The sequence below is a fragment of the Herpailurus yagouaroundi genome, unplaced genomic scaffold (genome assembly GCF_014898765.1).
Source record: "Herpailurus yagouaroundi ecotype Mexico unplaced genomic scaffold, PumYag 159, whole genome shotgun sequence".
Taxonomy (NCBI): Eukaryota; Metazoa; Chordata; class Mammalia; order Carnivora; family Felidae; genus Herpailurus; species Herpailurus yagouaroundi.
In genome coordinates, this window is record NW_024412400.1 from 26114600 (window position 1) to 26140293 (window position 25694).

General features: G+C 40.3%; 1 protein-coding gene and 1 non-coding gene across 7 annotated transcripts in view; one reads left to right on the forward strand and one right to left on the reverse strand.

The window, feature by feature from the left end:
• The window catches only part of HACL1 (2-hydroxyacyl-CoA lyase 1), a 92163-nt gene that overhangs the window by 23901 nt on the left and 42568 nt on the right, over window positions 1–25694 (forward strand). For 4 of the 6 annotated variants that reach the window (XR_005792045.1, XR_005792041.1, XR_005792042.1 and 1 more), the window contains 9 exons: window positions 818–923; window positions 3123–3206; window positions 4142–4243; window positions 6301–6455; window positions 6873–7031; window positions 8764–8871; window positions 9939–10125; window positions 14305–14374; window positions 20307–20454. Coding sequence is in view for 1 of the 6 variants with exons in the window: in XM_040480140.1 (XP_040336074.1) it covers window positions 818–923; window positions 3123–3206; window positions 4142–4243; window positions 6301–6455; window positions 6873–7031; window positions 8764–8871; window positions 9939–10125; window positions 14305–14337 (934 nt within the window). In the remaining 5 variants the exon portion in view is untranslated. Of the gene's footprint in view, window positions 1–817; window positions 924–3122; window positions 3207–4141; window positions 4244–6300; window positions 6456–6872; window positions 7032–8763; window positions 8872–9938; window positions 10126–14304; window positions 14462–20306; window positions 20455–22774; window positions 23752–25694 lie in introns of those variants that run through there. The other 2 variants (XR_005792044.1, XM_040480140.1) reach the window with 2 other exon arrangements.
• TRNAR-CCU (transfer RNA arginine (anticodon CCU)) lies at window positions 17067–17139 on the reverse strand. The gene has a single exon. It is a non-coding gene; the product is annotated as a tRNA-Arg (tRNA).

The window sequence follows — 25694 nt, forward strand, 5'->3', positions numbered from 1 at the left end:
CTCTCCCTCTCCCCCTCCCCTGCTCACTTTCTCTCAAAATAAGTAAACATAAATAAAAGATTTAAGCATAAAGATGTGCAACCCAGTACTATTAATAACAGATTATCCAGTAATTAAAAGATTTAATAAATTTGGTATATGTGTTCTGCAAAATATGCAGCCTTTCAAAATTGTATTTAAGGGGTGCCTGGCTGGCTCAGTCAGAAGAGCATGCAACTTGATCTCAGGGTTGTGTGTTCAAGACCTACGTTGGGTATAGATATTACTAAAAAAATATAAATAGAGCATAAAAATGATAAAAATTTTAAGAACCTAATGATAAGGAAAATGTAATAATAAGCAAAAGTGCATGAGACAGTATTATAGCATATAAGCTCAACTATGTAAAAATATGCTTGCATAGAAAGAAGACTAGAGATGAAAATATACCAGACTACTGACAATAGCTTTCAAGTTGATAGTATTACTGCATGAGGTTTTTTTTCTTTATACTGTTTCTATTCTTCCACATTATCTACAGTAGACTTATAATAATTTTTCTAATGATAAAAAATAATAAACAATGAAATAGGTATAGTCTTATAATATTTTTCTACTTATTTTACCTTATAGATTACTATTTAAATAGAATGGCTTCATAAATTATTTTGGTTTGAAAGATCAAATTTACTCTAGAAGCTGATTCAGAAAACTAAAATAAAATAACCTCCAAATCATTTGAACTTTTATAAATATTTAAAAAATGATTTTAGAATAATTCAAATAAGAAATAATAGATACATACTTTTTGTATTAAACAGATTTTTCTTTTTAATAGGGCTTTGCAATTTGCTGATGTAATTGTGTTATTTGGTGCCCGATTAAATTGGATTTTGCATTTTGGACTGCCTCCAAGATACCAGCCAGATGTGAAGTTTATCCAGGTACTCAGAGTGCCGAGATTTAAAACCAGAGCTATCTGTGACTTATTGTCCTCAGCTATTGTCAGCTCCGCTTTCTTCTTGGCTTTTGTAGGTTTTTATCGTCTAACATAATTACAGGTACCAAAGTAAGCTGCCTTTTCAAGCCTATGAAACATAATGTGCCACTTTACTTCTAACCAGAAAACCTTTCAAAACCAAGTTTTAAATAGTTTGAAAAGCATAATTTGCCTCTTCTTCATAGTTCAAGTATATTTAAAGGCAGACAGAAGGGGTTTGAGTACAATGGTAGATTAGAACAAAACATTCGGCATTGTTAGAGATTGAGTTTTCTTTTTATTTTATTTTTTAAAAAGATTTAGGGGGTTATTTTTCTCTTACATAATGTGAAGTGCAGAAGTAGGTGGTTCATGGCTAGAATGCAGACTTTCAATGTCATCAGGGATTCTGGCTTTTTCTATCTTTCTTCTCCATCCTTAGTGCCTGGTTTCCACCATCAAGGTTGCATCATCCAAAATGGCTGCTGGAGTGCCAACCATCAGGTTATGATTCCAGGCAGGAAATAGGATGACTTGGGAAAGGGGGGATATGGTAGTTTTATTAATAGGGCCAACTCTCGAAGCCCCACCCTACAACTTTTGCTTATGTCTCACTGCCCACTCTGGATGAAGGGAACTAGGAAACAGTCTTCAAGGCGTATTCCTAAGGAAGGAGGGAAGATTAGATAGCAGCTCTCAGGCCCTGCCACAAATGCAGATATGCGCTAACAAGACATTAATGAGCAAGCTTCCATGTGTCCATGAGTTGTTTTTTTAGATGCCAAATCTTTCTGTTTAAGATTTTTTTAAAAAGGTATTTCTACACACAACATAGGGTTTGAACCCACAACCCCAAGATCGAGATTCATACGCTCCACTGACTGAGCTAGCCAGGCACCCAAGATGCCAAATCTTTCCAACACCCTTTGATTAGGAATCTCTGAATGCTTTTACCTGTCACTGAATAGTGGAATATATACTCTGACCTCACTCTAATGATTCATGTATCATTATGATCCTCTTTCTAAGCCAGTTTCCTTATTGGTGTGGAAAGTACTGCCTATATAGTACAACGTGAACCTGTTTGTCCTCCAGAGATTGTGTATGGTGTTTGGTGACCCAGCTACAATTGCTATCTTCTCCCTTTTTACTTTTTAAGGAGTCAACTTCTAATAGTCCCATTCCCCCTGGGGCTATGGAAGAACTAACACTGCAAATAAGCAAGACTGGGGTTTCCCTGGAAGATGCTGCTGCCTCTTGATTATATCTCTTGAGTACAGAATACAGTGCATCCCCTTTAGGGTGGCTAAATTACAACTCCTTGCACAGCTATTTTCACTTGCCCATGGCCATTCAGAAATGGGGCCTCTGGGTAAGTGGAAAGTAATCATGCTATACCCTAGAGAGTAGTAGTTCGCAAAGTGTGGTCCCCGGACCAACAGCATCAGCATCACCTGGGAAACCTGTTAGAAAACCACATTTTGGGGCCTCATTCAGAGCTGCTGAGGTCGGAAACTCTGAAGTAGACTCTTGCATTCTGTGGTTTAACAAGGCTACCAAGTGATTCTGATAGTTCACATTTGAGAGCTGCTCTAAGTAGGGAACTACAGTGTAATTAAACAACTTTATTATTGATGAGATTCAAAACTATAATTGATCAAGTCAGATGGATTCCTGTGGGTATAATAGAACAATACCCAAATCTACAGAGTAGACATTAAAATGAAGGAAGATGATGAGGTTTCTGTACTTGCTGTGATACTTACAGTTCTATGGATTTTTACTTTTATTAGGAAATATCTTGGATATAAAATCATCTTTATCATTTGTTACATATACACAGTTCATTTATTCAGTATTACTTGACTTCTTTTTTATTTTTATTAAAAAACTTTTTTTTAATATTTATTTTTGAGAGAGAGAGACAGCGTGAGCAGGGGAGGGGCAGAGAGAGAGGGAGACACAGAATCTGAAGCAGGCTCCAGGCTCTGAGCTGTCAGCACAGAGCCCGATCCAAGGCTCGATCTCATGAACCGCGAGATCGTGACCTAAGCTGAAGTGAGACGCTTAACCAACTGAGCCACCCAGGCGCCCCAGTGTTAACTGACTTCTTAAAGATTTTTAAGAATAAGCATGGCTTGTTCTTAAGCTTTATCTCTTTTAGGTTGATATCTGTGCAGAAGAATTGGGGAATAATGTAAAGCCTGCTGTGACTTTGCTAGGAGACATAAATGCTGTCACTAAACAGGTAAGAGCTTTTACCTAGGCTTTATATGGATTGGTCTTTAAGCAATAGTCTGTTGTTAAAAATGTCTCAGCCTTGATTCACTTGATGACAGGCTTATTAATATCTATTTTAAGCAAAATTTATGATGGAAAGCTAGTCTTGAAAAGAACTCTGGAACTCAGTAAATCCAACTCCTTATATATAAATCATTTTTAAGCAAGTAAGTTAATCATTTTGGAAGGCGATGAAGACTTAAAGGCAGTCAGTAGGCAAACAGTGATATACTAAATAGGATTCAGCTCTCTGAAAAATTATAATACAGCTTCCAGAGTAACTGAACTTACAGCCAAGAAATGTCTTAATGTACTGGAAAAACCTAACTTAGTATTTCACTAGGCAATAAAGAGATTTATTTACTCTTCAAATGGTACTCATTATTTGTATGTAATTTATACAGTTCACTATATCAGGAGATAAAGTATAGTGACATCTTTCACTTGATATTGGATACAAATTGGTGTTGTTATCATGACTACATAATATTAGGAAGCAATCCCCAATCACATATTAGAACATCCTGGAACATTTGGTTTGTATCTCGGAAGTCCCTGGATATTTGGGGCTCTTGTCCTTTCCGCAAGGATTCTACGGTGGGGGTGATTTTCTTTCTAGTGTCAAAAGCTGAGGAGGACATAAAAGCCCCTGCCTGTGAGGTGAGGTAGCATTTCCCTTGTGTTCTGTGGAAATCCCATTTGGCAGAAGTCCACACTGACCCAAAAGAACGCTTTCCGTGTTGCCTATTTATTTTCTACCAGTTGTTAGCTGCCTAGAGTGCAGACAGTAGGAGTGATGAGAAGGGCAGGATAGCATAGCAGTATCATCTTCTTTAACAAGATATTGTTGTGTTAATATGACATAAGCTTATTTTCAAAAAGTAAAAGTCTGTGGTTTTTTAGCTTTTAGAACAATTTGATAAAACGCCATGGCAGTATCCTCCAGAGAGCAGCTGGTGGAAAACTCTGAGAGAAAAAATGAAGAGCAATGAAGCCACATCCAAGGTAATACGAGACTCACAGAAATCTAGAAACACTTCAGGCCCATGGTTCCAGTAGCTCTGTCATAACATGACCTACGCATTCCTAAATCACCACACTATGTAAAAACCGTGGGATTTATGGGGGAAAAGGTTTAGAGGCACAGCTGCCAACTTTGTGAAACATTAAGATAGGAGCCTAATAAAAATGGTGGCGAAATTCTACACATGTTAAATGGTTAAAACATATGTACTTCAATAAATATAGTACTTTTCCTTGAAAAAGACCTGAAGTCTCTTGTGGAAGTGGGCATTGGGAGGATCTCAGTTTGTGAGTTAGCGTGACATGGTGGAAGGAGGCTGATCTGACATTGGACAGAAAGTTAGTTGTAAGAGCCCATGTGAATGGGTAGGGCTCACTGTCCTCAGTTTGACCTTGGCACCAAATCACAATTAAGAAATCTTTTGGAATCTTAAACTGGGGCATTTTTTCTACCCTTAAGATATAAGTCCTTCAAGGCATGCATGTATAATAAGTGTTTCATCAAAATTGAAAATGTGTTCCAATGTATAGCCTTTTTTTAAAAAAATGTCAGCTTTGTTGAGGTATAATTGACAGTTAAAATTGTAAGATATTCAAAGGTATATCACGATGATTTGATAATGCATATACACTGTGGAAGGATTGCCCCCATCTAGTTCACTAACACATCCATCACCTCACTTTTCTTTTCTTTTCTTTTTTTTCTTTCTTTCTTTTTTTTTTTTTTTTTTTTTTTTGTGAGACCACTTATAGCCTTTTTAAATTAACTTTTGTGTCACCACAGAAAATTATTTTGTGACTTCCTCATCTGCATTCATGGGTTTGCCTGATATGTAAAGGCTTTGGAAACTATAGTAATGTGTGAAACTACCAGACCATCCACTACTAGCAGTGAAATGAACCACCTCTGTAGGATGTGGTGATTTCTATTTAGGGTCCTCGTATATAGGTAGAATTTTTTTCTTTGATTGTGAGAAAGGTTGTTCATGATTTTTTTCTGATGTTTTGTGTATTCCTGTGCATCTTGGTTCAGCTGGGTGCAGTTTCCTGTGTTCATGTAGTGTTTCTCACTGACGGAATCCTACAGGAGCAAATGTGAAATTTGCATTGTGCTCATATTATTCCTTTATATGTCAGATGTCTTGGAATAAATTCACATTTTCAAAAACAGCAGAATTAACTATACATAATTCTATGTTTTATTGGAATATTAATCAGTGGCTATTTCTATCAAGAGACAGCGTCAATTCTATTTTCCTAAGTGGTGCCATGATTAATCCCTTCTTTTTCCTAGGAATCATACTAGTTTAAGATGGGAGGAACTTGCCTCTCTTCTCTGGTGCAGGAGTGTAGGACGGTGCCTCATCCATCTTAGGTATAACCTCCAACAGGCCAAAACAGCACAGGTGAAGAGGCAATGCCGGAAGCCCTTGGGACTGTTGCTGCTAAAGCCCCATGTGGCTTTCTCTCTGCTCTAAGAGGCATGTGGCTAGACAAAGGCACTTATCTTGCTCCATTCGAAGACTCTTTAGTGGGTGAAGCGTATCTCCTTTACTCTCTAATGCATGTGGAGAAGAACCAGATTTTCAGATTTTCTAAAATCCTGACTTCATTTTTATTTTAAGATTCAGGGCGTATTTCAGATTAAAGTATTTTAGAATAAAATTTTTACTTTCTAAGGCAGTGTATTCATAAAAGTGCTCAAATAAGACTGTTTAGTTTTGTTTAACCCAATGTTTCCAGCTATCTTTACCATACGACTTGTCTGACTTTAGGATGCTAATGTGTATTGTGGATCTCCAAGAAGAAAGATATTCCCTAGATTATTTGATTGTGTCCCAGACTGGGACTGTGGAACCCATTTTTCTTAGCCTGTCCCACAGGGCTGTCCACAGATCCATTAGCTTCTAAGAGAGGCCATTTGGGAACTTTGTAGCTTGTAGCCTCTTTCCAAATGAGTTTGGTAGTAGCTTATTGACATTCCTCATTTTTCACCGTATCTCAACCTAATTTGATTATATTTCCCTCAAATACTTTAGGAATTAGCTTCCCAAAAATCTCTGCCTATGAATTATTACACAGTATTCTATCATGTTCAAGAACAGCTACCCAGAGACTGTTTTGTAGTAAGTGAAGGAGCAAATACTATGGATATTGGACGCACTGTGCTTCAGAACTACCTCCCTCGTCACAGGTAAGGCTTCCAGAAAAGTAATTTTAATGTGTTAACTTTGAAACTACAGTAATGCAGGCTCATAAAACATTTGAGGATTATACATGTTCAGTGCATAAGGATATATTCCATAAAAGTATTCTTAGGTGAGATTTGGCAGAGTTTTTATGTTTGATATGTCTTTGAGGTCATGTGATAATTTGTATACTTACCGTTCCAAGGATATATTCACAGTTTTCCAAGCCATCACGAGAGACTTTTTCCTCTCATACCGCTTATCCTTGACTAGTCGGTTCCTCACAGTCTAAAAACTTTATATTAAAGACAGAGAATGTTTTTATTGTTCTCTATTTTACACATGAGTATGACTAGATTTGTGCCCGCCCACCATCTGCAACGTGCCCCAGAGGGTTTCATTTTAGCTTTTTCCCCCAACAGGCTTGATGCTGGTACTTTTGGAACGATGGGAGTTGGTTTGGGCTTTGCCATTGCAGCCGCTATACTGGCTAAAGCTAGAAACACAGGTCAGCGGGTCATCTGTGTGGAAGGAGACAGTGCATTTGGGTTTTCTGGCATGGAAGTGGAAACCATCTGTAGGTACAACAGCATTCATTTCTTTCTCCAAAAGATAAAGAATAAAGACTCACTTGCCTAACAGATGCTTACTCAGTGTTCACCATGTGCCAAATGCCCTGTACACACTCTGTGCTGTGTCCTGAGAATACTAGTGTGAAATAACCCCGGGGTCTTTCTCATCTAGGACAGTGTGTTCATGACCTCTTTACTACATGCCCCAAACCTGCAAAACTGTGAGGAGTGGTTTTGAGATCACTGCAAAAAGTTCTAGTCTGAGAAAAGCTTGTTTTTGGCAGGGAGACAGCAAAGCTTTGTGGGTAAGAGCACAGCCTCTGGGTCCATGGTCTGGATTTAAATGCCGGTTGACCACAGCAGAGCCAGGTGATGTGGGTTAAGTTACTTTACTAAGCTGCTGTCTCCTCTAAAATAGGGAGAGGAATCGTAATAGTTCCTACCTTAGAGGACGGTAGTGAGGATTGAATGAGGTAATCTAGGTAAAGCTCGAGACGATTGTTCATTGAACGTGAGCTGTTCAGATTATGTTTATAGTTGTGAGGGTTGTTTATAGGGAAAAACTCACGAGCTGTAGATCCTGCTATAGAAGGATGGGGACTTTTTTCTCCCTAATTATTTAAACTGTAGTAAAGTCCTTCTTTATTCTTAGCCAGGACTCTTATTAGACCCTTTGTAAATCATGTTTTGGGGGCTTTCAGAGCTTTGGTATACAACACTTTCAAGATCAGATGGAAAAATGTACTTGTTAGAATGTCTGTATTGACAACCCGAGTGGTATACACCAAAAAGATGATTTATGGAAAAGCCAGCCTTCTAGAGAGTCATGATTCCCGTTGAGCATGGAGCGCAAGTAGTTTCCACAGTCCTATTACATAACAGTGTGCCGTGTAGTTTTGTTTTTACACCTGGTCTCAGAAATTATGTGTGTACAAAACAAAGCCCATGTTCTTTTGTCAGTCGTTAGTAAAATTTAATCATCCTTTCATCTTTACAGTACTGTTTAGCACATTATTAAATACTCTCTTTCTCTATTATACAATGCTTTTATTTTTTTAATTTTTTTAATGTTTTTATTTTTGAGAGAGACAGAGAGTGGGGGAGGGGCAGAGAGAAAGGGAGACCCAGAATCTGAGGCAGGCTTCAGTCTCTGACTGTCAGCACAGAGCCCAATGTGGGGCTCAAAGTCACGAACTGTGAGATCATGACCTGAGCCGAAGTCGGACGCTTAACCAACTGAGCCACTCAGGCATCCCCATATAATGCTTTTCTAACTTGGAGCAAAGTGGTTTGAGAGAAGAGAATGTATGCTAGTCACTTGTATGCTTCCCACAGCATCTAGCAAATACTGCTTGTCTGTGAGGAGTTCAGGAAATAAAAAGATACTTTTCAAATAGTACTCTTAGGCACCACCTAGAAGTGGTATTAAATATGGAAGGTGGAAGGTGTCCTTCTTAGCACCTGGATCTATGAAAACCAAGGTTCGGAAAAGCACAGTGAGGTCCATAGATGCATAATGTTAGCACCTGGTGTTCTTACATCCTTTCTGACTCCGTATTTCCATTAATGATTTGATGTTCCTTTTTAGGTAACAAATGTTTAAGTTTTAGTCTTACCCTAATATTACAAAAAAGGTTATTTCTAGAAAACTATCCATTTTTAAGTTAAAGTTTCAGCCTGAAGATAATAAAGTGCTTTAGAATGAAGAATGATTTCCTTTATATTTTGCTTTCAATTTTAGGTACAACTTGCCCATCATTCTTTTGGTGGTGAATAATAATGGAATTTACCAAGGTTTTGATGTGGATAGTTGGAAGGAAATGTTAAAATTTGGAGATGCTACTGCAGTGTAAGTAACCCAGAACAGTATGTATTTATTTTCTCTCATCTATTTTAACAGTATGTATTTATTTTCTCTCATCTACTTAATTCTCTCATCTATTTAAATACATCTCATGTATTTATTTTCTCTCATCTATTATAACATTAAAATATTATTATATTATATTATTGTATATATATATATACAATATATACAATATGTATTATGTATATTGTATTATAATGTGCTTCTGTAGTGTGAATATTGTTTATTTATATTTTCAGCCCCCCTAAAGGGCAGGAACCCCATATGCATGGCCCCTCTTTGTACAACTGCCCATGATGGGGTGCTTCAATAAATAATTTATGATCAGGGAGCCACTAAAGACTCAGACAATTAAGATTGATGTGCAAGCTTTGTTAATGAAAGGGCTTATTGCAAAATGCTTCCAGTCCTTCTGTTCCTACTACACCATGGAGGAAATGGATGTTAACACATTATTTATGGTCCAGAGATCTTCCTTCTTTTTATTACTTAACTAATTCTTGATTATCTGGTCGCAGAGTGAAACTGTGACAGTATCGTAGCTAGCCGTGTGGGAGTCAGCCTAGGGGTGGAATGGGATGTGAGTATGTTTGCTTCTGCCTCACTGACTCCGTTTCTCATTTTGTTGTTACTTGGTGTTTTGCAGTAACCATTCCTCTTTTCTTCTTTTTCTTTTGGATTCATAGTAGCTGATGGTGTAGTAGCTAGTAGCTACTAGCCATGTGTGGCTATTTAAATTAAATTTAAAAATCGTTCTTATTTTAACTAGTCACGTTTCAAGTGCTCACAGCAACAGGTTGCTAGTGACTGTCATATTGGATAATGTATACATAAATATATATATTTAAATGTAAATATAAAACATTTCTTTCATCACAAAAAGTCCTGTTAGACATTGCTGTATAGACAACAAAAAATATATGGAAAGTTTAGTGTACTGGCATCTTTAGGTGTTGAACATAAATGTACACCTTTCAGTTCAGCCTAAATTTTTCCACAGATTATTTCAGAGAATGGCTTTTTTTCTATTGACTTATGACCTTTTTTAGGGCCCCTCCCGTCTGTCTTTTGCCAAACTCACATTACGAGCAGGTTATGACTGCGTTTGGAGGCAAAGGGTATTTCGTACAAACACCGGAAGAGCTCCAAAAATCACTGAGGGAGAGTTTGGCAGACACAACTGCACCTTCTCTTATCAATATCATGATTGAGCCACAAGCCACGCGGAAAGCCCAGGTAAATTCAGTTGCCAAGCAGAAATCAGAAATGCATCTCCCATCCTATCCCTAGAAGTATCTACCAAATAGAACACTTTTTTCTAAACCGTTTCTGAGTTTGGCACTTTCTTGGGTTTTTTCAATAAATATTTGTTGAGATGTGTGTTAGGTATGTTGTGTTACTTGCTAAGAATAGCATGATGAGCAAACCTGGACTCAGCCTCACCTAATGGCTTACAGTTCATTAGGGGAGAGGAACAGCCTAGTCACCTCACAACTGAATGCATCACAACAGACTGAGGCAATTGCTCTGAAGGAAAGGCACCCAGTTCTGAACAAATATACCATCAAGGAATCTGATCTGTATTGGGGTCACAGGGGAAGGCTTCTCAGAGGAACTGATTGATGCTTCAGCTGAGATCCAAAAGATAAGTAGGGACAGTCTCAAGCAAAGAGGCTAGGGAAGAGGTGTGCAAAGGCTCTGTGGCAGCAAGGAGCATGGCAGGTCTGAGGAACTGAAAGAAGTCCGCAGTGGCTGAAAGGCAGAATGGGAGTGGGAGACAGAGTGGGAGGATGAGACCATAACAGGAAGATTTGTGCACTTACATTCAAAATTGGTTACTTTGGCCTCCATAGCAAAACTATAGTGTAGATTACAGCTGTAAAATAAATGATAAGGTGTGTAGCATAATCCTCTCCCATCTCAGATTAAGTTGCTTTTCATACTTAATTTTGTGCTCTGATCCTGGTCCTGCCAGTGGTCCTCTCTGATATATCTATCTTCCATGCTTACACATTGTGTATCAGTCACTGTTTTCAGAGCAGATCATTTTTTCAAGAAGTTTCTGTGTTGGTTCTTTATACATATATATGCCATGAGATCATTTTCTTTTTTGAATAAGGTAGTAGACCAGTGGGCAAGTGGATGCCTGGACAATCAGTGAAAAGTAAATTAACTGATTTAGAAACTATAAGATATATAAAGTTCTACTGAAATTATGTTCTATAAAAACAGATATCAGAGACTTTGGTGTAAGGAACAGAACTACAAAATAGCCAGGAAACAATGAACAAAATGACAATAAGTACATACTTATCTGTAATTACTTTAAATGTAAATGGACTAAACGCTCCAATCAGAGGAGTGGCTGAATGGATAAGAAAACAAGACCCACTATATGCTGTCTACAGGAGACTCACCTCAGATGTAAGGACACACAGTCTGAAAGTGAAGGGATGGAAAAAGATATTCCATGCAAATGGAAACCAAAAGAAAGCTGGGATAGCTATGTTTATATCAGACACAATAGACTTTATTTATTTTTTATTTTTTTTAGGAATTGTATTTTTTTAATCTACAAATTCTTATTTTTTTTTTAAATATATGAAATTTATTGTCAAATTGGTTTCCATACAACACCCAGTGCTCATCCCAAAAGATGCCCTCTTCAATACCCATTACCCACCCCTCCCTCCCACCCCCCATCAGCCCTCAGTTTGTTCTCATTTTTTAAGAGTCTCTTATGCTTTGGCTCTCTCCCACTCTAACCTCTCTCTTTTTTTTTCCTTCCCCTCCCCCATGGGTTCCTGTTAAGTTTCTCAGGATCCACATAAGAGTGAAAACATATGGTATCTGTCTTTCTCTGTATGGCTTATTTCACTTAGCATCACACTCTCCAGTTCTGTCCACATTGCTACGAAGGGCCATATTTCATTCTTTCTCATTGCCACATAGTACTCCATTGAGACACAGTAGACTTTATTTTTTTTTAATGTGATAAAGAATTTATTTTTTTTTTGCCCTTCATGTATTTATTTATTTATTTATTCATTCATTCAATATATGAAATTTATTGTCAAATTGGTTTCCATACAACACCCAGTGCTCATCCCAAAAGGTGCCCTCCTCAATACCCATCACCCACCTTCCCCTCCCTCCCCCCCCCCATCAACCCTCAGTTTGTTCTAACTTTTTTTCTCTTTTTTTTTTTTTAACGTTTATTTATTTTTGGGACAGAGAGAGACAGAGCATGAACGGGGGAGGGGCAGAGAGAGAGGGAGACACAGAATCGGAAACAGGCTCCAGGCTCCGAGCCATCAGCCCAGAGCCTGACGCGGGGCTCGAACTCACGGACCGCGAGATCATGACCTGGCTGAAGTCGGACGCTTAACCGACTGCGCCACCCAGGCGCCCCTTGTTCTCACTTTTTAAGAGTCTCTTATGCTTTGGCTGTCTCCCACTCTAACCTCTTTTTTTTTTTTTTTCCTTCCCCTCCCCCATGGGTTCCTGTTCAGTTTCTCAGGATCCACATAAGAGTGAAACCATATGGTATCTGTCTTTCTCTGTATGGCTTATTTCACTTAGCATCACACTCTCCAGTTCCATCCACGTTGCTACAAAAGGCCATATTTCATTTTTTCTCATTGCCATGTAGTATTCCATAGTGTATATAAACCACAATTTCTTTATCCATTCATCAGTGGATGGACATTTAGGCTCTTTCCACAATTTGGCTATTGTTGAGAGTGCTGCTATAAACATTGGGGTACAAGTGCCCCTATGCATCAGTACTCCTGTATCCCTTGGGTAAATTCCTAGCAGTGCTATTGCTGGGTCATAGGGTAGGTCTATTTTTAATTTTCTGAGGAACCTCCACACTGTTTTCCAGAGTGGCTGCACCAATTTGCATTTCCACCAACAGTGCAAGAGGGTTCCCATTTCTCCACATCCTCTCCAGCATCTATAGTCTCCTGATTTGTTCATTTTGGCCACTCTGACTGGCGTGAGGTGATATCTGAGTGTGGTTTTGATTTGTATTTCCCTAATAAGGAGCGATGTTGAGCATCTTTTCATGTGCCTGTTGGCCATCCGGATGTCTTCTTTAGAGAAGTGTCTATTCATGTTTTCTGCCCATTTCTTCACTGGGTTATTTGTTTTTCGGGTGTGGACTTTGGTGAGCTCTTTATAGATTTTGGATACTAGCCCTTTGTCCGATATGTCATTTGCAAATATCTTTTCCCATTCCGTTGGTTGCCTTTTAGTTTTGTTGGTTGTTTCCTTTGCTGTGCAGAAGCTTTTTATCTTCATAAGGTCCCAGTAATTCATTTTTGCTTTTAATTCCCTTGCCTTTGGGGATGGAGACACAATAGACTTTAAAACAAGCATTTTAATAAGAGACAAAGAAGGACACAACATAGTAGTAAAGGGGTTAATCCAACAAGAGGGTATGACATTTGTGAATATTTATGCACACAACGTAGGAGCACCTAAATATATAAAGCAAATATTAACAGACCTAAAGGGAGAAATAGCACTACAAAAAATAGTAGGGGACTTTAATAAACCACTTACATCAATGGATAGATAGATAATCCAGACAGAAAATCAAGAAGGAAACATTGGCCTTAAATGACACATTAGATTGGATGGATTTAATAGATATATTCAGAACCACACAAAGTAGTCTTGAAACCATGTTTGTCACAGTAAAGCCCTAATGAATTGTCCCCTCTCGCTAGTGAGTTCAGGTTTCTAATGATCTCTTCTCCAAGTTCTCTATGAATTTTGGGGGGTATTGCTGGAGAAATTTAGGTTCTTATCTCTTCTTTGATAACTCCATAAGGATCATCCTTATATTTCTTGAATCTATCACTTAAACATGAGTTATCCTCATTCCAGTAAATTCCACACATAATGTTTCCAGGCTGTTCATTTTCATTGATTGTCTGTGTGTCCGTCAGCCATTTGGTCATTGATTTGCGATGTAAACTGACCACTTCCTGCTATACTATAGAGAGGACCTAATCTCTGCAGTCACCTCTGTGCAGGCCACATGTGTGGGATAGTATGAATCCTGGGAAAGGCTTGGCTTGTGTGCACTGCTCTTCCTACCCAGCTTCTTTTTGGATTTGGATACTCCCCCTCTTCTTTCTTCTTTTGACTCAACTTCTGGTTCTCTCGGACTCTAGTTTTTTGTGCCCTGATTACTTGATAATAGTTATAGGACAAGACCACAAGATTCACTGTGAGTTTTTAGCTTCTTTTTGGGAAAAGCACAAGACTAACGACAAACTTCATTTACCACCATTGTGGTAAATGTGGTTATAATGGGACTTTTAGATTTTAGAGCAAGCAAAGGAGGATAGTTTGAGACAATTACTTCTTTCACTGAATGTTTGTTGTCTTTTCTTTTTCTAGGATTTTCACTGGCTGACACGCTCTAAGATATAAAGATGTCCAGGAATGGTCGTGAGGAGTTTTCTTTCCTGTAAGATGGAATTTTATTTTCCACAGCAAAATACTAAAATGTTAAAATTATTGTACAAAGAAAAATAAAAAACATTTCCAAATGACATCTTATAGTAAAGGAATTGACTGTGACTAAAACCAGAAAAAGTTACCAGTATTCTACCACAGAGAGAACAATTGGCAGATGAAAGAAAAAAGAGTTTTATTAAATAATAGCATTGTAACTGCCTAACTGCTGAGTTACACATCAGTCTTCTTTCACATAAATCCATTCTTAAAGTCACGTGTTTTTTAAAAAACATCTTCGGAGAAAAAAATCTCCCAAGAATTTTCTAATGTAGAAGCATGTTCAGTAAGTTGGAGTATATAGGCTATTTCTACTTTGTAGTTTATCTGTTGATCACTTTGTACCTTAGACCCCCCCCCCTAGTATTTAATGGGGCTTGTTCTATACTTTATGAATTGGGGTTTTGTTTTGTTTTTCTGGAGAGAACTTACTGAGCCAAAGGAGAAGTCATGCCATACCTAAACTGATAATTTCAGGGTATGTTTAGATTAGCAACCTTAGTTTATGTGTACCACATTGAGACCAGCAGAGGCAACAGTCTTTTGCTATATAAAGAACTCTTATAAATAAGAAAAATATTAACACACTAGTAGAAAAATGAGCAAAGGGCATGAGCGTATAATCAATGGAAAAAATACAATAAAATGAGTATGAATAAATGTGAATATATAAGTTAGACTGCAAGCCGTTATTTGTGCCTATCCACTTGGCAGAGCACTTTCAAAATTATAATTCTCAATGAGGGTGAGGGTAAAATGAAGACGGAACTGCTGTGTTATGGTGGAAGATGAAATTGGTACATTTTCATAGAGTAATCCTAGCAGTGCTTGTATTTGGAATCTTAAAAATGTTCATACTGAGACTTGCGTGGCTCAGTCGATTAAGTGTCTGACTCTTGGTTTCAGCTCAGGTCATGATCTCATGGTTTCATGAGTTCGAGCCCCACATTGGGCTCTGCACTGACAGCGTGGAGCCTGCTTGGAATTCTCTCCCTCTCCCTCTTTCTGCCCCTCCCCACTTGCTTTGTCTCTCAAAATAAATAAATAAAATTTTAAAAAAATGTTCATACACTATACCTTTTGACCCAGGGAGCCCATTTAGAGAGTGTGTCCTAAAGAAATAATAAAATATTTTGTCAAATATTTATATATAGGGCCATTCAGCACAATTTAGAAACAGTGCCAATGTTTAATAATAAGACATTGGCTACATATGTTATCACCTATTGACCTCATAAAATAAAAATTGTGTTAATGAGTATGTATAGGGATACCTGGGTGGCTTAGTCGGTAAGCATCTGACTTTTTATTTCGGTTCAGGTCATGATCTCATGGGCACGGGATCGAGTCCCGTGTTACCCAGTGTGGAGCCTGCTCAAGATTCTTTCTCCTTCTCCCTCTGCCCCTGCCATGCTTGCTCTTTCTCTAAAAAAAGAGTATATATAACTGGAGGAATAATCACAATATAATACTAGTTTGCAATATACACATAAGACTTGTCTCCATTGGCTATTTAGGGGCATAAGTGACTTCTACAGAGTGGAGTCCAGCTTTGAGATGTCAAGACACTTGCGGGGAGCTGTGGTTTTACCCAGTGAGCCCCTGAAATTGGGCCTACATGGCAAACACACTTACATACTTCTGAGGTACACACTAGAGGGCCTGGGCTGCATAAAAGCATAGAGAATATCAAAAACAGTGTTGAGAGTGGGTAGCTCGTGTAACCTTGTCAGTGTCCTACTCTACCCATGGATAGTTGCCTCTGGCAGCCAAGTGCAATGCAAGGTTTTGCTGTAAAGTAGTGTAGAAGGTTTGATGAATATCTGTGAACTGAACTATGTAAATCTAAATACTAGATATAATTTGGGGAAAATGCTTGTTCCCTAGCCACATTTAGCTCAAGAGGAAAAAAACAAACATGTTAACACATTAGTAGACTATCCAGCAGAGGTCAGTCTGAGCATATGAAGACCCGATTAGTCTAGGAGCACTTTGATGACGCTGTCCATTGACCACCTATTTTGTAACAGTAATCTTGAAATTGGTTTCCTTCTAAGAATCTTCCCTTAGAAGGATAAGATATTGAAGAAGCCCCTCTAAGATAAATCTACTGGTTGATAGTCAAATTTACCATGATACAACATTTTGCACCTCCTAGTTGATTTAATGAACACTCTTATGTGATCCTGGTATGTTGAATACTCAAGTGTCTCATAAAAACTGAACTTTGAAAGATTTGGGTTACTTTCTTGATTTAGGAAAACTAAATCTGGGGTGGGAAATGACTTCTTGGGTTAGTTCCTCTACTCATATTCTTTCTAAAAGCTTTCCTACATCATGAGATTGTTTGGGAATTCAGAATGCTACCCTGAAACTCCAAGCCCAATGCCTGGCCTATAGAAGGCATGCTGATGCGACTGTGTTTTAGGAATATATGACTTTGGAGGAGACACTGACTGCATTACATCCTGCCTTGAGCAGTGTGGCTTCATGTTTTAAATAAATGGGTCTTACTTCCCCAAGTAGATAAGTCATCTCCTGGAAAACAGGGGTTGTGTGTTTTTACTTACCTTTTTTTTTTTAAGTTATTTTACTTACCTTATTTTTTTTAAGTTATTTTTTAAGTTATTTTTAAGTAATCTCTACACCCAGCATGAGGCTTGAACTCATGACTCTGAGATCAGGAGTCACATGCTCTTCCGGCTGAGCCAGCCAGGCGCCACTGTTTTTCCTTCTTTATACAGCCACCTGCTCTGCAGGGGTTCACTAAGTAATAGTTGAATGAGAATTCATGATGGTTAGAAATAACTCAGTGGATACCTTCTTTGGTTTTTTAACACATGCACCTTTGAAGTAGCTCCGTTTATCATGTGAAGTGAGTATATTTTCCTTAGGAAAAAAGGTCTCAACTCTGTTACAAAGAAGTAGTAGGACTTTTGAACCCCAAAGGAAAATGAAAATACGGATTCCAAAAATGTTTTTGTTCCTTTACTATTTGCAAGACTCTTCACTAGGCAGCAGGGAGCAGTGCATTCCCGTGTGGAAGTGCCAGGTGACTGAAACAAATGGAAATTCAGAGTGACTAGGGTAGCATTTCATTTGAACGCATTAAAGAAAGTTGGAAACCAGTTAAATTCTAGATGGGAATTATGACTGAGAAACTCTGCTGCCTGCGTTGGAAAGTGAAATGTATACAGAAAGAAGTCTGAAGCATCTGGTGTTTCCTGGTTGCATTTGCTGCTGCTAATGTGACTAATGGAGTAATGTGGATAAAGGAAATTGAAGATCCTATGAATTCTCCCCATTGATGAGGTGCAAGCAAAAGTATACCTTGCTTAGATTCAGATCTGACAAGCAGCGCTGTCTACACCTCTGGCTTCCACTGGATTATCGTAGGATCTTCTGTCCCTTCTAAGGCCTTTTCCAGGAGAGGGGCTAGCCAGTCAGTGAACCCATGGTAAATCCAGGTTGTAAATTTACTCCGATTAGGGAGCAGAAAAAAGGCACACCCAGAAACCCCTGGATCTTCAGTTTCAAAGTTTGAAGGAAACATTCTAAATTTTGACTCAGGCCTGGAAATATCCACAGAGATGGCATCATCCACAATTTTGTACTTTGTATCCAGCAGTCACTAAAATGACCTGTGGTCTGTGGAATGGTTAATCAACAGCCACATGGCTCATGCCCTGGTCCCAGCAGTTTCCTGGGAATTGCCTCCCTCCCTCCACTGATGAAGGTGGGCTCAGGAAATCGGATCTGATTTCACCTTAGCCTGAGTTTTGCTCATGCTGTTTCTACTGCAGTGCCCTGTGCACACCTACCAATTTTTGCCATATGAAATCAGCTATATCCTTCAAGATCTAGCTCAAAAGACCCCTCTTCTGTGAAACTGCTCTCCCTCCCAGCACTCCTACAATACCCTGTATGGGCATCTGTCACTACTCAGAATGTTCACAGTTAATTCCCATTGCCCTCCCCCACTCAACTGAGTGTCTGCGTTCCCAGATGTCACCCACCCCTCATCTTCCAGGGCCTGTGTCCTTGTGCTCCTGTTTGGCATGCTCCTCTGAGTTCACCCCTGAAGAGTCCACTTCCACATGGCATATAGCAATCTAAACGTCACGGACATTTTCTTGCCTGGGAGGTGACCCAGGAGGGGGTTATGTCCCAAAAGCTGCATCAGCCTCAACCAAGGATGCAGGGTGGATAGATGAGCCACCAAGAATCAGAAGCCCACCCTTACACCTGGGTATTAGATGAGCCCCACGATTCTTAGAGCAGGGTGGGGGAGGATGGCTGTGGGCCATGAGGCCCTGACGTGACTGAAGTCGAATTACTAAAAATAAATATTTCTTTCACACTTGAGTGCTTTGGACTGAAATTTACACCCACTACACCCATAAACCATTTCATAACTCACTGCCATCTCTGCCTCCCCACCTTCCAGCAGCCACTCTATCTTCCTCCCCACTACCCTACCTACATTTTCATTTGCCAGAATTTTCATGGTTCTCTTCATAATAACCACTTGATTATTTTTGTATATTAACTTCAGTAGCACCAAAAAAACCCTGGTATTTTCCTTAGACTGTGCTTTAAAATACAGTGTAATAATAGAAAAACTCAAGATTCAATAGGGCCAACAGATCAGGAGACCGTTGTCTTGAAAAGAGAAGTTTCTTACAATTCCTAAAAGGAGTGTGCCGCACCACTCAGGCCACAGAAGACACAGAGGTCGATCTCAGGCATAGAGAGAAAGGGAACTAGTGGGCTGAAGTCTCTACCGTGATCTTGGGAAGAAAAAGGTGAGGCACCGTAAACAGGTTTAGGATTGGCTAGTTTGAATAATTTCCCAGGGCTCTGGAGTGTAGGGGCAGCCCCTGGTGACCTGGTGCTGTGACCCTGGGGTGGTTAGGATAGGAGGATGGTGGGGAGGGAGAAGAAGAGGAGTAAGGACTGTGATAAAGAGGGTGGTTGGGATTGTGGGTTCTGGGTCATTTGGTTTTATTTGCTCTCTCTAGGAATTAACTAACCTGGGAGGGGCAGTCCCTCCAGGGTAAGCTAGCCCGGTGTCAAAGAATCAGAATTACAGAAAACAAAAAGACAGGGTTAATACAGAACGGCATTAAATGCATATTTCTCAAATATCAGTTCTTCTGATATTTGGAGAATTGAATCTTAAAGTATCGTTTCTACTAATGCTAGGGTATCTTTGATTTTTTTGAAAGTGGGTTTTCTTTGTCCCTCAGTGGAGTTTTAAAGTTTTCATAGTAGCCTTGCCCCATTTTTATTAAATTTGTTCCTGGACATTAATCTGTTTTGTGCTAGTGTAAATAAATTCTTCTACTACATTTATAGTTAGCTATTATTTACGTATTTTGTGTATTAATTTCATACTTAATGGGTTCTCTTAAACCTTTTCTTCCTTTCCTAGAGAAGGAACCGAGGGGAGGCGGTTTATTACACTTTATGTTCACTAACTGGAATTAAAATACAAACTTAAAAAATAAATAATTTTCAAAACACCTCTTCTTCCTTTCTTTTATCTGGTGGCATTGGTCGGTACTTCCAGAACAACTCTGACTGATACTGGTGACTGTGGCACGCACCACTTTCCTTCTGGGTGTTTTAAATTTTTTTTAATGTTTATTGGAGAGAGGGGAGGGAGAGAATGAGTGGGGGAGGGGCAGAGAAAGCGGTAGACAGAATCCAGAGCAGGCTCCAGGCTCTGAGCTGTCAGCACAGAGCCCAACACAGGGCTCGAACCCATGAACCATGAGATCATGGCCTGAGCCGAAGTCTGATGCTTAACTGACAGCCACCCAGGCGCCCCCCTTCTAGGTGTTTTAGAATCAGCATATCATTTATCTGCTTTCTTCTTTCAGGAGCAGCAAAAGATGACAAGAGAATCTCCCTACAAGGAGTCACTGAGGCTGCAGGGCTTGAATGTCTTCCCCAAAGGATGTGAAATCGGAAAAGAATCCCTACCCTTTTTAAGTTGGCACTGGTGTTCCAGGATGCCTGGAGTAAAAGGTAACTCTTGGCAAATGAATTAGGGCTAGTTGGTGTGCTAGTGAACCATTTGTTGCCTAGGCTGTCTTCCTTCATGGCACTAAGACCAATGACAAGGGCAAACATATTGAGAAACTTGTTCCTCTGTAGACTTCACCTTCAAAATCTCGGACCATGTTCTTCTAGAAGAGTCAGCAGAGGATGACCTCCTTTCCTCCCACAGTGATGCATATATGGTTGGGGGCGCCAGTGGGGGAGGGGCATTGCATGGGATTGAACACTCCGAGGGTTTTATTCAGGGAACCACCTGTGTGAGAGAAAACAAAAGGAGCAGGAAAAGGCTGAGAGAGCCATCAGACTGCCATGCAAACCTCACCCTGGGAAAGGAGGGAGGGAGAGAAGATTGGGCCCAAGCATTCCCGTTGCCTGCCGTCTGAGGAAGATTTGGCAAAGCTTCTGTCATAGTCCCATGTCTCCCAGGAACGGGCCCCCTTCATATCCTACTGGACGCAGACATCGGAGGGGAGCAGCACAATGCCTGGGAAGTGTGAGCTTGGCACACATCAGGCGATGGATTTTGGAGAAGCAGCAGCTGGGGATCTTGGTAGTTGGCTCCTCGTGGCTGCCACAGGCACTTCTGGAGGCCTCTTTACTGCTGCCTTTAGACTGTTAGGGCTGAAAAGTAGGGAGGCAGGGCCTGTTCAGGGCTTAAAATCCAAGGATCCTCCTGCAGCTTGTTTTTCAGTTTCGGGCCTCGACTATCCCTCTTGGACGGAGTAAAGTAAGCCCGAGTTTCCATCTTGGCTCTGCTTTGGTGCTTCTACAACCTAAGTCTCAGTTTCCTCATCTCTATAACGAGAATAATAGAATGCCTAACTCATAGAGTTGTCTGGAGCACATGCTGTTTATAGGAATGGGTAGCATGAAACCTGGCACAAAAATGCCCCTTGATAACCGTTAGCCCCTCCCCCTCACTCCCTCTTCATGCCTCAGGCACCCACCGCTCACAGAACACAGGGTCAGGAAAAAGCTAGTTTTGTCCCTCTGTGGAGTCTTCTGGTAAGAAAGAGAAGTCCGCACGTCTGTATAGTTATTGTGTGCTTTGGACAGCTGGGGAACTGACCATGGTCAATATCTGGTTTGGCCGCCTTCCTTCCACACCTCAGCACAGGCCTGGGCTGTCAGTGTAAACTCAGGAAAAGGCACATTCATTTGAGCCAAACTGAATTAGCAGACCAGTCAGTGGCCGGGAAGTCACGTGCTGCTTTCCCAAACCAAATAGAAATTATTTTTAGATTATTCACTGTTTGGTATTATCCATGCCACAGCTCCCTCCTATTAAGGCACATCAGAGAAAATTGGCTTTGGCCAATTAATGGATACTTTGCAAGCCATTTGTCAGTACTGGGCCTCTGTTCTCATTTGTGAAGAGTGGTTGAAATTGACCAGTGGTTCTCAATCCTGGCAGCACACGGAAACCACCTGGGGATCTTAAAAATCTTGAATCCCAGGCTGCACTGTAACCCAATTACATCAGAATCTCTAGGGGCACAGGCATCAGTATTTTTAAAGCTCCCCAGGTGATTCCGGTGTGCAGCCCAATTTGAGAACTAGTGAAAGAGGGTTTCAAAGCTTCCTTCCATCTCTAATTCCAGGGACATGACCTTGAAGAGGTAAAGTCTATTTCTAATTTCATTCATAAAATAGGAATTGTGAGTGAATATTCCAGCAATTTTGTAATTTTATACTCTTCTTAAGTTCCCTGCTCACAATCATGTTCCTCCTTAAATTCATAATTTGTACTTTTTCTCCTACATAAATATTTGTTTCCTTCATGTGTCTGTCGTAATCTCTTATTTTCACTTATATAGTATGTTTGTGGCAGGTATATAGTTCACAAAATTGGTTGACTTTTCTTTATTCCTCTGTAATAGAACTCAGCTCCTGAGCTCCATTTCTACTTATCTTACGCATACGGCTTGATGAATTCTTAAGTAGGTATGCATCTGGGTAACCATTCCCAGATCCAGACACATAGCATGTCCAGCAATGCAGAGGGCTCCCTCATGCTCTTTCCAGTCAAACCTCCATCCCCCAGGGGTAGCCGCTTTCTGACTTCTATCACCAGAGGGTAACACTCATCTCTTCTAAGTGCTTCATCTACTTTCGATTCACTCCTCTCCCCTGTTTCCTTCTTACCTGAGGATGATCTCATTTTGGGGGGGTCTTCCCTGCCATCAGGGGAGAGGTTTGCTTCAAGCCTGGCCAATTCCATAATCTCTGGGTAACAAACCGTTCCCAAACTTAGCAGCTAAATGCAAGACATTATTCTCTCTCCCAGCTTTGCAGGTTGGTGGGACTCAGCTGATTCTCCTAACCTCGCTTGGGGCCTCTCTCACAGCGGCCATCAGATGGCAGCTGGAACTGGGCCCGCTGGAGGCTCCATTGGCCTGGAAGTCCTGAGTTGCCTTCTTTACTCTGAGAAAGTAAAAATCAGCTCAGACCATGAATGTAAACATCTGCCTAGCCATTCATCAGGCTGGAATCAGAGACATGGATAATGTCAGACGCACAGTTAACAGAAGGAAATATTTTAGCCAAGGACACACTGCAGCTGCAAGTGCCCTAACATCCATCTTTCTCGTTCATGAGAAACTTTGCTTTCTAAAATCATAGATTATCAGGAATTTTTATCAGTAAGCGTGACATGCCCAAACAGCCTTGATTTGCGATGCACATGCAGAGTTTCTGGACACAGATTTCTCCATCTGTTATAACTTGATAGCATTCTGGGAAACAGGACCTCGGGGTCCGCTTCACAGTCCAGATCTGACATGGAATCCTTTACACGGAGCCTGCTTTGCTTTGAGCCAATTGAACCTTTGATTTAATACTGAAATCATTTATTTGTGTATTCTTAAATGGTGAATTTCGTGGTATGTGAATTTATGATCTATGAAAGATGGCATCCCAATTTTTTTAAATGATAGCCATCGAAAGAATTAGAATGTTATGTGTGGCTTTGAATCCATTGGCACTTCCTAGGCCAGCCAGGATTATTGTCATAATCCCATTGCCCGGCTCCTAGCAGACCTCCATTGTTCCAATTTGTAACTGGGTTGGAATACTGACACTCTCTCATGCACCCCCATCTTTTGTCCTCCGTCTGCACCCCACTCATCCTCCTTGAGCCCTCTCATCCCTCCTCATATAATGCATACGTATTCTGCAAATGCTTTGCATGAAAATTGTTGGCTTTTAATGTCACCTTACACTGAGTTTCCTCAATGACCTCAATAAAATGATTTCTTCAATTCAGAAACAAAGCACTCAGCTTCATTTATATTCCACCTAAACTCCATCCCTCCCTCCAATCCTATGCTAACTCTACCTTTGATGAGTCGTCCCGTGGTTCCTCTGGATGTGGTCTGTTTCATTGCAGTGGGCTAATAAACCTGACTTTGTGAGACTACAGGTTTGTTCCTGACAGCCATGAGCTGGTTGGTCTGGGACAGCCCTAGGCCCTTGGCACTCCTTCGAGTGGTCTCTCTGCACAAGCAGAAAGACCTGGGCTTTTCACAAAGCAGCTGACTTCCACCAGGGTACAAGTAAAAGCTACCAGGCTTTCTTAAGACTTTGGCCTGGAACTGTGTTACTTGTGCCATTATTCTCTTGGTTAAAGTGAGTGCCAGGGCCAACCCAAATTCAGTGTGAGAGAGGACTGCGCAGGTCCATGACCGTCAGGAGGCGTGGTTTCACTGAGGGCCGTCTTTGGAGATCAGCTTCCACAGCTGTCCTTTTTCCTCATGGCAGTTCCCATCTCGAAGCTTCATCTGCCTCAGACCCTGCTATTCTGCTGATCGCATCCACTTTTTGCAAACTGTCAGGGCTCTTTTGCCATCTTCTCAGTCCTTTCCACATCCCTCTGTGGCCCTGAGAAGTTTCTGGCTGCATTCTCCACACTGTCCTGGCATGTCCAGGGCTTCACAGGCCCCTCTGCCTGGACTTCTCCCTTAGACATTGTAGTGCTACCACCAGATGCCATGTTGGATATGGCTTCTCCTCTGGGTCTACGCTATGGGGAGCCAGGCCCCCCACTTCTGCCACGGGATTCCCAAAACCAGGCTGACCTACCCACCTACCTCCTGAGGAAGTGAATGCCACTGATTCAAGGAATGAAGGGCTGTGGGAAAACAAGAAAAAAATATGGAAGAGAAAATGGCTAAACTCTAAATAGAGTAGTATAACCTTTTAAAGAAAGCTCCATCAGTGAGGCTGTTCTGTTTTAGGTAGCTATTAATGTTGAATATCAGTATTGCTGTGATCTGAGTTTAAGGTAATGATAATGATAAGGTTTGGCTAGCCCTTAAGAGCTTTCACACACATAATTTTATTTCATCTTTACAGCAACCTTTGAAAGGAGTGATTATTGTTATTCCTATGATAAGGAAACAGGCTTAGGGAAATCAAGTGACTTCCAAAATCACATATTGTGTGGTTTTATCTTGAAGGGACAATTTTATTTTATTTTTTAATTTAATTTTGTACTTTACATTTTTATGTTTATTTTTGAGAAAGAGAGTACCGAAGCAGGCTCTGAGGTGTCAGCAGAGAGCCCGATGTGGGGCTCAAACTCACAAACCGTGAGACCATGACCTGAACCAAACTCGGATGCTTCACCAACTGAACCACTGAGGCGCCCCATTGAAGGGACAATTTTCAAAGAGAAAAGATTTGAAAGAGAACAAATGAAACTGTGATTTTGACATGAGAATTTCTGGAATTTTCCATTTTGATGATCTCACAAAATGCTTGGCTTAAGATTTAGGGAAAAAAAAATCAGTGTTACCTAAAGAACAGTGACAGAGTATGAGGAACAGCAGTGATGAAGTGATAAAGAAATAGATCGTAAAGCTTCTATTTAATTCGACATCCATTGAATCCCTACCATGTGCCATTCATTTTGCTCACCCTGTATGTGGCAAGATATGAGCTTCTAGGTTGCTTATCTGAGAAGTCATGAGATGAAACTTCTACCCTGGAACACCTACTGGGGTCTCCACACCAACTTTGGGCTGAGATTTGACTCAATGAGATTGATAATAAAGAGGATGCAGGTGAGATGGTGTTTTTCAAGTTGCAAGAGAGTATGAGGGGAGGCTGTTTTAGGCACAGAGGAAGAATCCGGGCTCTGAGGGACAGCCACGGAAGGGGTAAATCTAGCTCCTCAGCAATGATAACACATGGCAACATGCTTGGCC